The sequence below is a fragment of the Podarcis liolepis genome (assembly GCF_965112155.1).
Source record: "Podarcis liolepis genome assembly, chromosome: 4".
NCBI lineage: Eukaryota > Metazoa > Chordata > Lepidosauria > Squamata > Lacertidae > Podarcis > Podarcis liolepis.
The window spans coordinates 40,164,184-40,180,481 of NC_139558.1; the positions used below are offsets into that span (position 1 = coordinate 40,164,184).

At 43.7% G+C, this 16,298-nt stretch overlaps 1 protein-coding gene and 1 long non-coding RNA gene across 3 annotated transcripts; one reads left to right on the forward strand and one right to left on the reverse strand.

The window, feature by feature from the left end:
* Positions 1 to 1,126: 1,126 nt before the first annotated feature.
* TMSB4X (thymosin beta 4 X-linked) lies at positions 1,127 to 3,591 on the forward strand. 2 transcript variants are annotated; one of them, XM_083502154.1, is made up of 3 exons: positions 1,127 to 1,287; positions 2,600 to 2,713; positions 3,118 to 3,591. In XM_083502154.1, the coding sequence occupies exons 2-3, from the start codon at positions 2,614 to 2,616 to the stop codon at positions 3,150 to 3,152; spliced, it is 135 nt and encodes a 44-aa protein (XP_083358280.1). In that variant the 5' UTR covers positions 1,127 to 1,287; positions 2,600 to 2,613; the 3' UTR covers positions 3,153 to 3,591. The 2 variants fall into 2 exon arrangements, with proteins under 2 accessions (XP_083358280.1, XP_083358281.1); XM_083502155.1 differs by having other exon boundaries at positions 1,208 to 1,298.
* Positions 3,220 to 16,061, reverse strand: LOC310706396. Its single transcript, XR_014525832.1, has 3 exons — positions 15,943 to 16,061; positions 13,549 to 13,601; positions 3,220 to 4,815 (listed from the first exon to the last, which is right to left on the reverse strand). It is a non-coding gene; the product is annotated as an uncharacterized lncRNA (long non-coding RNA).
* Positions 16,062 to 16,298: the final 237 nt, after the last annotated feature.

The following is a 16,298-nucleotide window of genomic DNA, read 5'->3' on the forward strand; positions in this document are numbered from 1 at the left end:
GTCAAGAACTGGAGGAGATGGGGGGCTGGATGGGTGGGTGGGTTGAAGATGAGGAAATCTTCCTAATGTGATCAATCGGGAGAGGTTGCTCAACGACAACGGAAATCCACAAAAGAGCAAGATGTATGCAGTCTTTTGGGGTAAAGCATGACTGGAAGCAGCCGGCAGAGACACCCCCCAGTCAGGGAAACAGAAGCACAAGGCGAAGCCATCAATGGTCGTTTTTTTACAAGGCTTCTTTCTTCGCTCAAGCATATTGTGCCATCGCTTCCTCGCACAACTTCCCGATCATTTCAGGGAAATGTCTTTCAGAAACGGGACGGTCCTCGGTATTTTTTTCATGCCTGGCTCAGGGGTGCTGGAATGATTAGTCCTCAGCCAGCAGCAAGAGAATCTTGATGCTTCCTTGTTTTTATAGATACTTAAAATAAAAAGAGTATCCAAAATTACAAACCGATCCCCCACAAACCCCACCCACGTCTGGCAACATGACTTGTCATCCCCACCCCCTAAGTAAGCTAGGGTGTATCTGCCTCCCCACCCGGCCAGGTAAGCTAGGTAATATCTGACCAGCCGAGTGGCACTTTTACCCTTAAGTCGTGAATTTAAACGGTGCCTGCGTTTCACTCCAAGTGAGCAGCAAGCAGCCATTGTTTGCCCTTTTGGATGAAAGAGGAAGCACAAAAGGGTAGCTCGCAACCTTCCTTCCATGCGGCTCACGGGATGCCTCGTGGATGCCTGGGCAAAAACCGTAGCATATTTCTAGTCGAGCTCTGCATAGGTAGGCCTCCCGTGGGTCTCGCTGGCCCGCTGCCTGTATGGCGTGATCATTTCTCAAGTCAGCGGGTGCGAGGAAATTCTCCAAGGAAATGCAGCCTTTCATTATTTTATTTTTATTTTTTAAAAAAGAAAATTGCTCTTACTGGAAACGCCCGCATGCAAAATCGCCCGCCCCCCCCCCCTTTGCGGGGAACAAGAATGTATACGAATCATAATTTACATGCGACTTTCTTCTTCTTTCCTCCCCCCGCGCCCCCCCCGGTACGTGTGGGTTTAATCGCTGGCTTTTCCTTTTCCCTATGTAGCACGGCTCTCTCCGAGGGCGAAGAAAAGAGGAAGCCGGGAACTTTAAGGGCGGCGAAAGAGTTAAGTTATTCAAGATGACATCACTGCGATTTGCATAGAATCGGGGTATAACTGGTCACGCAGGGGGAGCGCCCTTTTATACGACGGTCCAGAGCAGCTGCTGCAAAGAGCGGAATTGTACCTGGAGAGAGCGCATCACTGGTGAGGCTCTGGTCTTTCTTTCTTTTCCGGTGGTGGGGGTTATTTGCGGGGTATCTCAGCACCCCTTTTTCCGTCCGCATGTTGCCGTAGGCTTGGATTTTCGAGGCAGTTGAGATTTTGGTCTCCGCTTTGTTGAACGCACACACACCCAGGGTTTCTTTCTGAATGCACCAGGCGGCGGTTTAAATGCGTGGAGAAACAAGCTTTATCGTTGCTATTATTATTTTGCTATCATTTTGAGCGAGGAGGCTCTGCCCGCCTCCTCACCCCTGGACCCTGATGTTTGCCGGAGGGGGAGAGAATGGCATGCTGGACAGATCAAGGCACCTTGGTTCGGTTTCCGTGCCTGCTTGCTGCGCTTTCCTTGGAGAGGCGCGTTTTGCGCGTGTGCGCGCTTCGAAACCTCCAGCCTCGGAGGCAGGGGGACTTGGGGCGTGATCGGAAAGGTGGAGAGGGGAAGATGTGGGCGGGGAGGGGGAGGCATCCTCGGACGACCGGCTGCTGCCGCCCCCCGCATGTTGAGCGACAAAAGAGAGCAGCTCTTTGTTTTCCCGGCGAGCAGCCGGCGCTGTGGATCTGGCGGCCCCGGGAAGGAGAAAGCGAGGGGGCGAGAGAGAGGGAGAGGAAGGGCGGTGGTTGGGGTGCAGCTGCAGCGCGAGCTCTTTGTGCCGAGGGAAGAATGCAGGACTCCCTCCAAATGTGCTGGGCAGACCAGACACTAAGATGGAAGAAAGTGATTAGCATAGTCTCGCTCGCTTCGCTTGGCATTGTGTGCATACACGCAGGCGTTTTTTCACCATCCTCATCCTTCGCTTGCTTTATTGTAAGTGCGGTTTTCTCTGCTGTGCTTTCCACATGCAATAAAGGCTAGTGGGGAGATCTTAACTGGAGCAGATGCATCACCACCACTAAACAAGGAGTATTTTTTTTCTTTTAAACGAATTGATTTTCACCTGGAACAAATTCTGTTTCTTTCAAATTTTATTTTCAAGCCTTTCGATTATCTTCCCTCCCTACACCCCCCCCCCGCGTGCTGTTTCATCTGAGGCTGAGCCCCCAGTGGTGCAATTTTAATTTTTTTAGGTAAAATGAGCTCATATGAATATAAGTATATAGAGACCTGCCTTTTAAAGTAAGGGGGGTTTAGTAGTGTTGCACTGAATCAGGAAGGAGGAGCTGAGCTGGTTGGAGTGAATTCAAGCGGTTTTGAAAAGGGGTGGGGTTGGTGGGGGGAGAGAGGAAGGAAGGGTGGTGCAATCTCTATAACCATCTCTTTCCCCTCTTTTGTGTGTGTGCTTGTGCATGCCTGCAGATCAATCGGCAGATATGTCTGACAAACCAGATATGGCTGAAATCGAGAAATTCGACAAGTCTAAGTTGAAGAAGACGGAAACGCAAGAGAAAAACCCACTGCCTTCAAAAGAAAGTAAGTGGATCTTGGGAAATGAGAAGAGGGCGTGGGCCGCTGGAGACAAAGAGAAGGCAGGGCTGAGCCAGGCTCCTTCAGCTATCCTCCTCCTCCTCTCTTGCTGGATGGGGTTTCAGCGCCTTACAAGATGCTGTGCAATTTATGTACAAATGGAAGTATTAAATATAGTACACAAAATAAAACATATTTTCTGAAAATAAGGGGACTTTTAAGCACAGTATACATAAATGCAATATATTGAAAGAATTTTTTAAAAATAGATTTATTCAACAGTGTCTAATTTTGATGAATTTTAAATGAATAGTTTTTTTAAAAAAAATGTGATTCCTATTTAACTGCATTTCACATGCACAATCCTTTTTTCTTATTCTTTCTTTTCTCCTTCTTTCCCCCTTTTGCAGCAATTGAACAGGAGAAGCAAGCGGGTGAATCGTAATGAAACCGGCCCTTCCAAATTATGCACTGTACATTCCACAAGCATTGCCTTCTTATTTTACTTCTTTTAGCTGTTTTAACTTTGTAAGATGCAAAGAGGTTGGATAAAGTTTGAATGACTGTACTGCCCCTTTCACATCCAAAAAAATTTTAAAGAATAGAGAGAACTACTGATGCTGTGAACGAAGGCGCTGCCCTTTCCATCTGCCTGTCCAGCTTGGTCCTGGTGGCACGAAAGAGCTTGCATGTGTCTCGAGAGAAGATCCTGGGAAGGGACTACAGTAATCTAGTAACACCCGAATATACGCAAAGCTGTACCAAGGTCCCGCAAGCTGTAAAATGCAGTTAACCGAGTGCCATTTTTTTTTGTTCAAATGATTTTAATTATTGGAATGCACAATTTTTTTAATATGCAAAAATAAAATGTTTTAAAATCTGGATTATACTGATCTGGTATATATATTTTTTTGAGAATTGTTATCAAAGGAAGAAGTATAAGTGCCTATACCAACATGAGATTATATGACTTTATAGACTCTTGCATAAACATTTTTCCCCCTCCAGCTTTTGTCTGCCAAGAGCAGTCTGCATATTAGGATTCAACATTCATTGGGCAATCTGCAAAAATAACTTAAAGTACCACATTTATTTCTAAGAGGTCTATGCAGGAACTATACAACCTGTATATTGTGCTTTTAAAATACATATATTTTAAAGTTTTGTTATAAAAGGCATTGGACTACCAAATTATATGGACAGTGTTTGGGCAATATATTTATTGCAACAGTTTCCCCTTTCAACATTTTGAAAAAAATCATGTTCAGCAAAACCTGGCAGTTTTGGATGCCTGTGCATGGAGGTTGTCTTTAGTGCATCACAGCAGCCTCCAGCTGGGGAATGATTTGAAGACTTCTTTTCACCTTGCCATGTCATTGCTGCTGCTTTGGGTGGCAGGCTGCTGCAGTCAGTGTTAATTCCTTAAGGTGGCAACTTTCAAACTTGCTTCATTTGGGGGTCTCCTGAGAGGAAGTCCTGGGTGTTGCAGATGTGTGGTTCACGCCAGGTGGGTGTTGCTCAGCTGCATCTTGCTGTCCTGTACAAATTGATGAGGGTGCTCTAAAACACTGGTCTTCCAACTGGTGATCCAAGGTAGGTCACAACAGCAGCATCGCCACCATGCAAGTATATGGCAAAATATTTAAGAAATGGGTCCCCAAGTGCATGTTTCAGACCCATATCCTGAGTCCAACAAGGCTGAAGATGCCTGTCATAGAATACCCCTTAACAATGTTGTGCATTGCAGAGGAGGAAAATGAGCAAGCCCCCTTTTTAGATAAGGTGACCATTGATATCCAAGGTTCCTAGAAAACCATTTCCATAGCACCAATATTTTGGTCTTAAATGCCATACTCCCATTTATTCTAGGAATGGGGAACAAGCTTTCCAGACTCCCACTATCCCCATCACCTCCCATGCTTACTGAATTTGATGTCCAGTTAGGACCACAGGTTTGCCACTCCTGCACTGAGCAGTGCTTCGTATGTTGAGGGGGGGGGCTCCAACCTCCTTAGTGGCTGTGCTTTTCTTTGTTCTGTTCATAACCTCATTTAAATTCCACTCTTCCATGCATCTTAGGGCAGTTGTACATATGGTTTTCAGCCATACTAGGAAGAAGCAATAGACCTGTTTTTTCTCTGGAACATGCATGTGTGCGCGCACACAGTTTCATAGTCAATTAAAATACCGCTGTTCATGAAAACTTGACAATGGCTATTGTATTCAAGTGAAACCAGGCTCTATTGACTGCATATTGGAACTGCTGAGAGCTCCATTTTGTGCAATGTGTACCAGATTAGTTACCTGAAATCCTCTTCAACAAAAGATGCTCACTACCAGTAACGTACAGTTTTAAGATCATGCAAATATGATCTTGCCTTTCCAAGTTGGATGTATTTTAAGCAACTGATTGTTAATTAATCTTTCAGCAATATCAATGGGTTCCCTCCATTCTCAAAAAGGTAAAACATTTAAGCCACCCCACCTAAAGCCTGGTGGCTTATGTTTATTCCTTAATATGTCTCTTCCTCTTTCGGGGTTTGGTTCAGTTTGAAAGTAATCTTGTTAAGCTTCTACTGCTGAGTGAAGCAGGAGGATAACATGGGGAGGTGGACGTTTAAGATGTGGGACTTGTAATTACAGACACACTCACTTGCTCCTGGACCAGTTGCTTAACAGCCCAGACCTGCAACAGAGCTAGGTGCACCTAGAACCATTCAAATCAATGGGCTTAAGTATGCCCAATTCTGCCTAACTTTGCTCTGAAATGATGTCAAAATGAATTCTCTTGGCAAATCCATGGAGACATAACATTAAGCATATTAGCCAAGTTCCACCCAAGAACTCTGAGATTCACAAGGGAGCTTTACAGTTGTTTTTCCTCACAGAGCAAGCCCCTTTGTGCATAGTAAATGCTTTTTTATTTGGAGGGGGGTTTCAAGTGGCAATTTATGATATGAGATGGAGTTGGGGAGAGCTGTTCAAAGACAAAAACAAAATCCAAAATTTCAATGGGCCAAGACCATTTGCCTTTGCCTCAAGGCGTATGATATGTTGCTGTCTTATGGAGAAGTAAGTATTAAGTGAAATCACTGGAACATTGTTTCTGAGTAAATACAGGATTGGCCTGTTTACATCTCTCAGGATCCACAGCGTTGAACTAGAGTTCTAAGAGAGACAACTCCTAATAAAGAGCATTAGAAAGAATTTGACGACAAAATGAAAGCGATCAACAAATAGGCTGCTAGCGAGCCCTGCTTGCTTCCTCTTGAACTGTGGACAAGCCACAGGAAATTGTTCTGCTGAGACTCTTAAAATACCAATTGAGAGACACCACCCTGCTAGCGATCTTAATCAGAAAGCAACAGGATGCAGAGCGTGATGACTAAAACCCAAAGCGTGGAGGCAACGCAGCATATGCTCAACTGAAAAGCATTGAAGCTGTGTATGAGGGCTGTGGCAGTTTGGCACTAAGTGAGGTCGTGCCCTCCTAACCCAAGCAGCACATTAAGCAATAGTATATTTTCACATTGTGCACTGGGAGTTTGCAAGCAGGGGGTTGGGCTCTTTACTTGGTTCCCTATGTGACAGGGTGGGGGAGGGTATTTTAAAACCCAGTTTTGGTCCAAAGGCAGTGCTGTGTTTAGGGTGTGAGGCAGTATAAATGCCAGCTTTCATTCATGACATTATGAACTTGACTTACAAGCAATGATATGACTTAGTGTGTGGCGTGCACCACTTTTTACACACACATGCAAACACGTTCTTGCCATCTTGGAATATAGTCTAGTTTGAGTGGCACTGACTGATCAAGGTTACCCAGAGGAGAAGCTTGAAGCAGCCTCCCTGCTCATACCTTCATACCCAACACACAATTCACACACACAGTGGCCCTCAGCATACACTGAGGTGTACAAGTGAGGATATTTTTGGGGAATGGAAATGGGAAAGAGTGGTTTATAGAATGAAGACCTTCTGGTTGCATGTTTGTTACAAGAAGAAAAGATAGCAGGTGTTAGTCAACTAAGTTTTACTCATGAGTAGACTCATTGAAATTAGTGAATCTTAGCCACTGCCTGAGTAAAACTTAGTTGGATACCACCTGATATATTAATAAATGGCTAGCTACAGTGCCATAATATGAACTTTGAGCTGTATGTGCAGGCCTTGTATTCATTTCTCTTAGCTATGCATCAATGTAACCTCTTTAAACAATGTCTAGCCAAGCTGCATTCTGACCACCCAAATGGATTTAAAAGCAGTGTTCTCAGCACTGCATTTGGATGGTGCAGCAACAAGCAAGAGTAACTTTGTGAATGAGGGACATTGCTTTGATTGGTCTGTTTATTGGCCTGGACTATTCATATTTGTGAAACTTTTACGCAGATTTATCATTCCCATTTGGAGATGGATCAGCTGTTTTGGACATGGCTTTCCAATGGCTTTGGGTTTTTTGTGTATGTCTGTGTGTTCCTACATTTGAATATATCATCTATCTGCTATGTTGCACAGGGAGGAAATATTTTCAACAGGGTACTCAGAATGAAAGGTACCATTTCCTTAGTTGCATATAAATAGAGAACATTTCTAATAGAGCATATGACAAGGTATCTCCCTCCCATGCTCCCCACTAGCCCAATCTCAGCACAGGTAGATAAGGTTTTTATTATGCCCAAGATACATCTTCATATCTACCAGAAAAGCAGCTCTCCTTTTTGGCTTGATATGAAATGTTAGCTACTGGGAGTACTTGTGATCGCCAAAGAAAAAAGAAATGTTAGCTGTGGTTTTTACACTTATGCAGCACTGCTGATTTCTGCATGCATCCTGCATACGTATTGTATGAAACAAACTCCTGCCATTTCAGTCATTAATTCTGTTGCCAGAATGATTCAAATGCACTTCCCCTTACTTAATGCACTTTGACTTCAAAATTATTATTATTCTGCAAAGAGGAATGTGTGGCATAATGCAACTTCCTTAGAAACCCTTACTTCCTTAGCAACTGTGCAGATATGAAAAGCAAAGGTGAGTTTTTGTCTACGTTAGTTGGTTGCTATTACACTGCCTCAAACAGACAAATTATTTCTAGGGAGCTAAAGAATGGGGAGAGATGTGCTAGGTCAAGCAATCCATTATAATGAATGCATATCATCTTAGCAGTGCTAAACTAAACCAAAAACGAAATTGTTTTAGCCATTCATGGCCAAGGATGAGAATCCTTTTGCACACATATCTCTCTGGCTAAGATCCTTACAAATGGATACTTTGATGCTTAGAGACAGATGACAGAATCTCAATCTGCTCTGAGATGCATTTCCAGGTTTAACCCTCCATCATGATGTGATTAGACATCCTAGATTGGTCATTTGCATGACAGTGATATTGCTCACCACTCATAAAAGGGCAGAATACTCTTTGTAGATCTATTCTGCCAATCCACATAAAGTTGCAGAGTTGGAAGGAACCCTGAGGATCATCTAGTCCAACCCCCTGAAATGCAGCAATTTGCAGTTATCTCATACGGGGATCGAACCTGCAACCTTTGCATTATCAGCACCATGTTCTACCCAGCTGAGTTCAACTGCTTCATTATTTATGAAAAGAACAGCAACAAAAATTTCTGTAGTATCTATATTGTACTGGGAACCATACAAGTGGAAACTCGATGCATCCATGGAGAGCAGGGGTAGACAACGTGGTGCCCTCCAGATGTTTTAGATTACTGTTTCCATCAGCCGCAGCTTGCATGACCATTGGTCAGGGATTATGGGAGTTTAGATCCAAAAGATCTGGAGGGCACCATTTTGGCTACCCTTGCTGTAGGGGACTGCAGGCGGGCTACACCTGCTCCATGTGTGCAATGTTTGTACAGTGTACAAAACACACCCGCAGGACTAGAGACTATTCTGCTGCTTATATACTGGTTCTGCTTGTGAAATGACACCTATTGTCAACCATGTGCCTGTTCTTTAATCCTTATAATTTGTGACAAGCAAAACAAAAACGTCAGTTCTGTTTTCCTTTCTAATGAAGGAAGGAGTCACATTTTATCAAAGACTTGCTATAAATAAAATTTTACTCAACGGCTAAACCCAAATAAATTACCCCCTCCTCACCAGCCCACAGAGCAAATTCTTGTTGAGTATCAGAAATGTCCTTGAGCATATGGGATCTGTGTTGACATTGGAGAAATGTTTACTTTTGTTTCCGTCCCAAAATGGGATTCTTGCGGAGTTGGCTAAATAACACAAAAATGAAATGTAAATATTTCTCTAGCTAAAAGCAGCATGCTTTGGGTGCTCTTTGTGGGAACAGGTCAGATTATAAACTGTTCTTGGGGAATCAGCCTTGGTTGCCAAAGCTTTCATAAGAACTGCTAGAATGTGATGTACTGAAAGTGAATTGCATTTACTCGGCTATTGAAAAAAGGCACTTTTCTCCCAACCCGAAGCAGATGGCAGATGTGTAACCTGTACAATACTTCATAACCACCCTTATATATACAAAGTTATTGTTGTTAAAGTCTCTAGAAGGTGTGGGGTTTCCCATTATGGGAACTGAAGAAACCTGCTGCTTTCTCATTTTGTATTCACAACCAGCAATGCAAACCTAGGACCGATTCCCATGACTAATTAGCCAGTGAGAATATTTGTGGCCATGTTTTCACTTCCTTCCTTCTTCCTTCTTTCTTTTTGCTTCACCAAGCACACACTTTACAAGCCACTGCCTGGTGCATCTTTAGCACAATCATTGGGCCACTGAAAAACTTCTGACAGAGCAATCACACAATCATCTGATTGGGTGCAAGGTGGCGATGTGTAACTTTGTGGCTCCTTCTCTGTAGAAATGTGGTTGATTGTGAACATCAACCTGCAAACTCTCTTGCATGCCACCACAAGCCACACTGAACAGCATCCAGAAAATGTCAGTCTTGACCAAGTCCAATACAAATCAACAGCAATGTTGGCTTGCCATAATGAAGCTACTCGTGCCATTCCTTTCCAGGCAATTTAGGGCTCTTTCATATGCTACAAGTAGCAAATCTACGAGGCAACATTCCAAATCTCGTGGCTACATGGCAAGGTAGACTAATGCATGAGATTATGGTTTGGTCTGCAACAGCCAACTGTTGCCACTTCACTATGGCAGGAAGTGGGAGAAGGAAATGTGAAGCACTTTGCATCTTCTTGGGGAATGCTGAAGATGACAACAGAGGGATTTTTTAGTGCTATGTGGAGAGAATTCACAAAGGAAAATAACCCCTTCTTGGGAGGGGGGTTACCCAAAGCTATTTGGAGATAGTAGGATAAAGACACTATGATTTCCCCAAATGCATATGAAGTTTGTGGCTAGTGAATGTAACATTCAAAAGGATTACGGTAGCTATCTCTGTGGAGCATAAGCCCACAGGAAGCCACTAGCAATAATAGCCAGCAGTTGAACTTCCATATACACCAATCTTTTAAGGCTTATATGATTAAAACCATTTACAAAACTAGACCCTCCCCCAAACTTCAGAATCATTCTTTCCCTCCTCTCCTTTTGGTCAAGGTGTCTTTGCAATGCATGTGTAATATGATAGCAATCACACAAGAAAAGCTTTGCACTGCAACAGTTTCAGACCACATCCTGGAGCTTGACCAAGATGCTGAATTTGGCTGCACTCAGAACTTTAAACATGCACCTTCTGTACTTCTTTGTACTAAGGTTGGGCACCCTTTTGAAGGAGGCTGCTGCATGTTGTTTCATTTACACAGAGTAAAGTGATTTTAATATGGGAATGACTAAGAAAGTGAGCTTTGTGCTAGTAAATCCTGACTTCAAGCCTCAGCCATGAAACCATTTAAGCGACCTTCTGCAAGCTTGTCTCTAAACCTACATCCCCTCCATGGAGTTTCTTTCTCTGGTTGCTACTGTTAAATATGATTATGCCATTTCTGACCTTTTCAGTTGTTACTTTTAGATTACTTTTAGTGCAGTTTTGTCTGTAATTTTTATTAGCCATCTTAATTGTTTGAAAGAAAGCGGTATAGATCAAACAAACAAACAAACAAACAATTAACACTGACCTACACTGTATGTTAAAAAGGCAATTCCACCTGTTCTTGAGTGTGAACATGTTCATGAGTGTGCAATCTATTTTCATCAGGGCATTTTTGTCAGAAGTCCAGCAACATCTGGAGGGCACCTCATTGGCTCCCCTTGGTTTATATGTCTCTGTGTGTTTCAGAGAAAGAACTCAGATTCGCCGGTGTGTGTGTGTGTGTGCAGGCCCAGTCCACTATGTGGAATGGTGTGCTTTCCCATGTTGGATGAACAAAAGCACTCACCATCTGTCCTTGCATTCTGTCAAAACCAATGTGACCTCTGAGTGCTTACGCTGAAGATCAAAATGCTAGCCTGACAGGTTGCAACTGCAATAGTTGAAACATCTACCCATCTTTTAAAAGAGGTGAAGTGTCTCTCTGTGTTGCAAATTTCACAAAAACTGCTACACACCCACACCTTATACTGTACAGTACAGACTTTGCAGGGACATTTTGAAGCAGATTCAGAAACAGTTTTCAGAGGCTGAACAGTATGGATCTTCTCTGTTTTTCTGTCAGTTTACAAAAAAGCAAGCTGGACCGTTCCCTGCTTGCTCACTTGCACAAACATTTCTGAGGCAGTTATTTCCAGTCAGAACAACGCCCATTTGCATCCTTGTAAAAAATGCACTGTCTTTCCTTTCTGTTTCATACAGAACAACGCCATAAAATTAAGGAAGTAAACTGACTGTATAGTTCAGCAATCACAAGATAATTACCTGTTCTGAAATTGTGTCTACAAGGCTGTAGAAAACCAGTGCATTATCTGGAGTGCTGGGGTAATGTACTCCTCAAGGCCAACCCCTCTATCAAGCTTCTTTATTTATATTCAACATAAATAACTCAAATAATATCCCTTGACAGGCTGAATTTTTCTGCAAGTCACCAGACACATCTTTTTGCAGGAAGCACCTAGATATTCATTGCCCAGCAGTTTTTCATAGCAACTGAGTGGGAACTAGGAAGTGAAGCATATTCCCTGTATGTCCTGGTATAACACCTGTAGCAGAATATGTTCCCCAGGGGGGTGGGATGAGGAAGGCCCTTTTGAGGGCTGCTGAATATGTGATCATACTGATCCCTACCATTTATCTGCAAGGGCAGGGACAATACACAATCAGCAAAGCTGCTAGCCTAAGATCCACCCTGTGCACACTGTATTTACAGCACAATAAGGCATAGGAAGCTACTGGCCATTGATCCAGCTACCTCAGTATATGCTGCACTGATTGGCAGCATCTGTCTAGGGTTTCTGACAGAGGGCATTCCTAGCCCCTTACCTGGAGGTGTTTGGGACTGAACCTGTGACCTTCTGCATTCAAAGCAGATGTGTTTGCTCCTGAGCTATGGCTCTCCCCAGGATCCTGGGATGCCAGTATGCAGAAATCTCACTTGACAAGAGAAAGGGAACATTCCTGCCTATTAGTAGGGCTGGGCCTTGCTAATGGCTACTACTTAATGGATACTAGTCTTGTTGGCTTCCAGGATCAGAGGCACTAAGCATCTGAATTCCAGTGCCAGGAGATCATGAGTGTTTTTGCACTCATGTCCTGGCTTTGAAACTGGGCATAGGTGCAAAAGATCAGAACCCTGGACTTAATAAGCCTTTAGTTTAATCCAGCATATCTTTTTATGTTCAGATAAGTGTAAATTGGGAAAAAAAACAGCAAATCCTCATACAAAAGATCAAATCATTTATCTACATTTTGATACAATTAAAGTATGTGCTTCAACTCATGACTGATGAAAGCAGCTGATCCTGGCTAGGGTTCAAGACAGAGTCATTGCCTTTATAAGAGTGTGTTTCTTTTCAATCTCTGTCCAGAGAAAAAAGTCTTCATTTGCCCAGGGGTAAAAGCAACCAATCCGCTGTTACTGGGGACTTCTTAAGATCACAGTTTAACCGTGCAGTTTCTCTCTCACTTCCTTATGAGATGGGAAGTGCAATGAAGCTTTTCTAAGGTCATCTTTCTACTCAGTAAGCAGCTTTGTGTCTGAGAGCACAGAGGTTTTAAGGGGTTCATAAAACAAGAAATTGTCCTCTTCCTAAGCTTTGGCTGCTCCCTCAAACTCTGGCCCATTTCTCACATCACAGTAAGCAAAATTATATAACCTTGGTGCCAAGGCTTATTCTTTGGCTACATCTCATGGTTACTGGTGAGGGAACATAACCGTGGGCCAGGTTCGGAAGACATGCAGAGCAGAAAGGAGCAAAGCAGCTGCAGGTGCGGGCTCCTTACCTGCATGTTCTAGTGGTCATGGTAAGCTATAGTTTAGCATACTGTGACTTGTGAACCAGTTCTGTATGGTACATAAGCAATCCTATGCACTGCAAAGTGTGAGTTATCAACTAATGTCATATAACCCCCTCATGAACTGATCAGGATTAATGCTCAATGAGAAGGCAATGCCGTATAATGTCCACACATTCTTTTTTAAATACATCAGCATGAATGCTCAATAAACAACCAGTCTGGAAAGTCCCCAATGCTGTCTGGGTTGAGGCCCATCTGTTTTGATGCACAGTGGACAACAAATCTGGTATATTTTTAGACAGAAGGAAGTAACTATTTTGTGCCTTCCTAAGGGTCAAATATACGGCAGGCTTGCTGCCTTACAACTGCATTCTTGTGTGTGTGTGTGTGTGTGTGTGTGTGTGTGTGTGTGTGTGTGTGTGCATATACACATGAACACACACATATCCAGTTGTGCTCTGGCCTACTCCCATTCAAAGTTTAAGCAACTTCTTACCCAATGTAAACCTCTCCTTTTTGGGCCGGCATTCAAGAGTCTGGGTTAAGCAGCTGTGGAAGAACATGGAAATCGACATGTTGTTATTATTGTGTGTGTCCTGTTTTATTTGTAATCCCTGCAGCCAACTTGTTTCAAGAGAGGTGGGGGCGGCTAGAAATTAAATAAACAAGAGGAGAGTAATGCAATGATGTGCATTTTTTTTAAAAAAAATGCTTATTGAACAGCCTGCTCTATGTTCTGCTCAAAATGTTGGGGACTGATGTCTACACATTACAAATGTCCAGATGGGGAGCCATGTTAGTTTCTAACAGCAAAGACAACAAAGGGTATTGAGGCACCTTAAAGACATAAAAAAAGAGAATAATGTGATTATGGTGTAAGCTTGTATGGACTTTGTCGGAGTCATGAAGTGAAATTTCAGCGAAGTAGGAGCAGAGCAACTGCTGTGGATCTTATCATTGTATTGTAGGCTAGTGTCATGGACTGGCTGGATGCAGAGGAATGGTGGGAGGAACCAGCTGGGGAACCCCCAAGAGAAGAAGGCGATTGGTAGTGGGATGATGATGAGTGTTCAGAGGGAGAAGAAGGCGCAGACTGGGAGGAGGAGCTGTCAGAAGCTGAAGAGGTAACAGGGCACAGTGAGCAGGGGGAGTCTGGCAAAGAGAAGTCCAGAATTAGAGGCAGAAGCTGAAGTAGGAGAGGAGGGAAGCCAAGAGGCAGAGATGAACTCAGCTGATGAAGAGGCACAGATGTCTCCCCCTCCTGCTGTGAAAGGCTCCTATCCCTCCTCATCTTCCAGAACCAGGAGAGGTATGAAAAGGGTGGAGGAGAAGTTAGCTTCACACAGGCACAGTCTCAGATTGCTTGGGATGAACTGTTGAGAGGAGAGGACTTAGACAGCTGAGGGGAGGTGTCATTAGGCCTGACACTCCTGTGCAGATATTTGCTAATAACTCCAACTTGCTCAGTGTGATTTACTGCTGGCTCGCTCCTGTCAGCTAGCTTCTTCAGACGATCACACCCCTCTCTATCCTTCATCCAGACAAGAAAGCGGTGCTATTAGAGTTCAAGGACATGTTCCAGCCAGGCCAAAACACTCAGGGCATAAAGCAGGGCCAGTGAAGGTTGTGGCTTGTAGAGACAGTGAGGACAGTTCTGAGGGCAAGATAGGGAGGCCTAGAGGACTGCACTGAGGCTAAGATTCCCCATTCCTGCATTATAGTAACACATACTCCCTCTCCACCTGGATTTACAGGGCTCAATGTATCCAAACATTCTTGGTCAATCAGATGTTCACAAATCCAAGGTCAACATGAGCAACTGGCTTTCTTGCACAGCTGCAGGGACTCACTGCTGATGCCAGCCCACCTTATTTATTGATTTAGTCTATCTTCTGACCAGTGCCAGACAGATACCCTTTTTCAATTCCCCACAGTGCTCCTGACCTAGCATTGTGCTGAGGTATTGTGGTAAAGGCAAAAGGGGGGTAAGCCTAGTGACCTAGCACTGCTCAGAGAGCTGCCACCACAGCCAGGAAAGCCTGCCAAAGCCCCCAGGCAGAGGAGGGAGCCCACCAGAGGTCCCTCTGCCCAGATCCAGGCCTGCATGAAGTATATATGGGCCTTTTTTCAGTGAGTTTGGAGAAGCAGAAAACCCAGTTCCAGATCCTGAGGAATTGAGGTGTAAATGCAAGGATCATGACCATGCTAGGGCTGCTATAATATTCCCAGTGCTGTTATGTTGGGGGGGGGGCGCACGACAAAACCCAGCAATGAGTTATCAGGCGGTTTTGCATGTGCTGTTCTCTCAGCAAAACACTTCATTCCTCCCACATCAACTTCTTTCCAGATAAACAAGCTAAGAAGACAGAAGCTGATCCAGCTGAAAAGACTAGTCAGGTTTAAAAATCAAAACAAAACAAAAATACAGCCGGTGAAATTTTAAATCAGGACTGGGGTTGGGGAGAGGGAGCAAAGGTGTTATAATGAAAGGAGTATTGAAGGATACATCTCCAAGATTAGGCCTGGCAAAATGGAAGGAATTAACCCCAGCACAATGAGGTTACCATTTTCATCCATGGCCAGTCTTTTCCTCACACTTCCACTCGAAACCACCACCACCCTGTACTCTTCAGATGAAGGGCGGTATACAAATTTAATAAAACAACAACAACAACAAACTTTGGATCCAGCTATTTCTCTTTCTAATGCTTGTCCTTCCTAATAGTACTGCCACATATATATCTATTCAGCAGTAAATCCCACTAATTTCTCAGGCAGCTGTAGAGGGTTGCAACCTAAGTGTGCACAAACAGAGCAAGAGAGGTTCAACAGCACCTTTGGCTTTATGTGTGGGAAAATGCCCTTAGGATGCAATCCTATACATGCTTACCTGGGATTAGGCTCAACTGAATTCAGTAGGATTTCCTTCTGAGGACACATGCATAGGATTGCCCTGTTATCATCTTTTTGGATCAAGAACAGTGGTTTTGCTTCCTTGCGCAGCGAATGTGCTTATTTCTGGAGGCAAAGGACATTCAGTGAGATTATTTACAGTGCAAGCCGTAACCACTGGCAACTTGTTCATGTTATAACTCCCGCCCACATCTCTGCAGATCAACACTGAGCGCTGAATCATTTCAGTTTTCCTTGTGTTACGCACAGAAGGAAAATGCAAATACAACGAGTCCTGTGGTACTTCAGAGCAGGGGGAGGATATTTCAGGCACACAGGCCAATTCTGGACCTC

What these genes read in the sequence shown, in the direction of transcription:
- TMSB4X (XM_083502154.1), top strand. Translation starts at nt 2,614, where the DNA reads ATGTCTGACAAACCAGATATGGCTGAAATCGAGAAATTCGACAAGTCT. An exon ending in CCCACTGCCTTCAAAAGAAA is followed by an intron (nt 2,714 to 3,117) that starts GTAAGTGGATCT and finishes CCCCTTTTGCAG; the next exon opens with CAATTGAACAGGAGAAGCAA.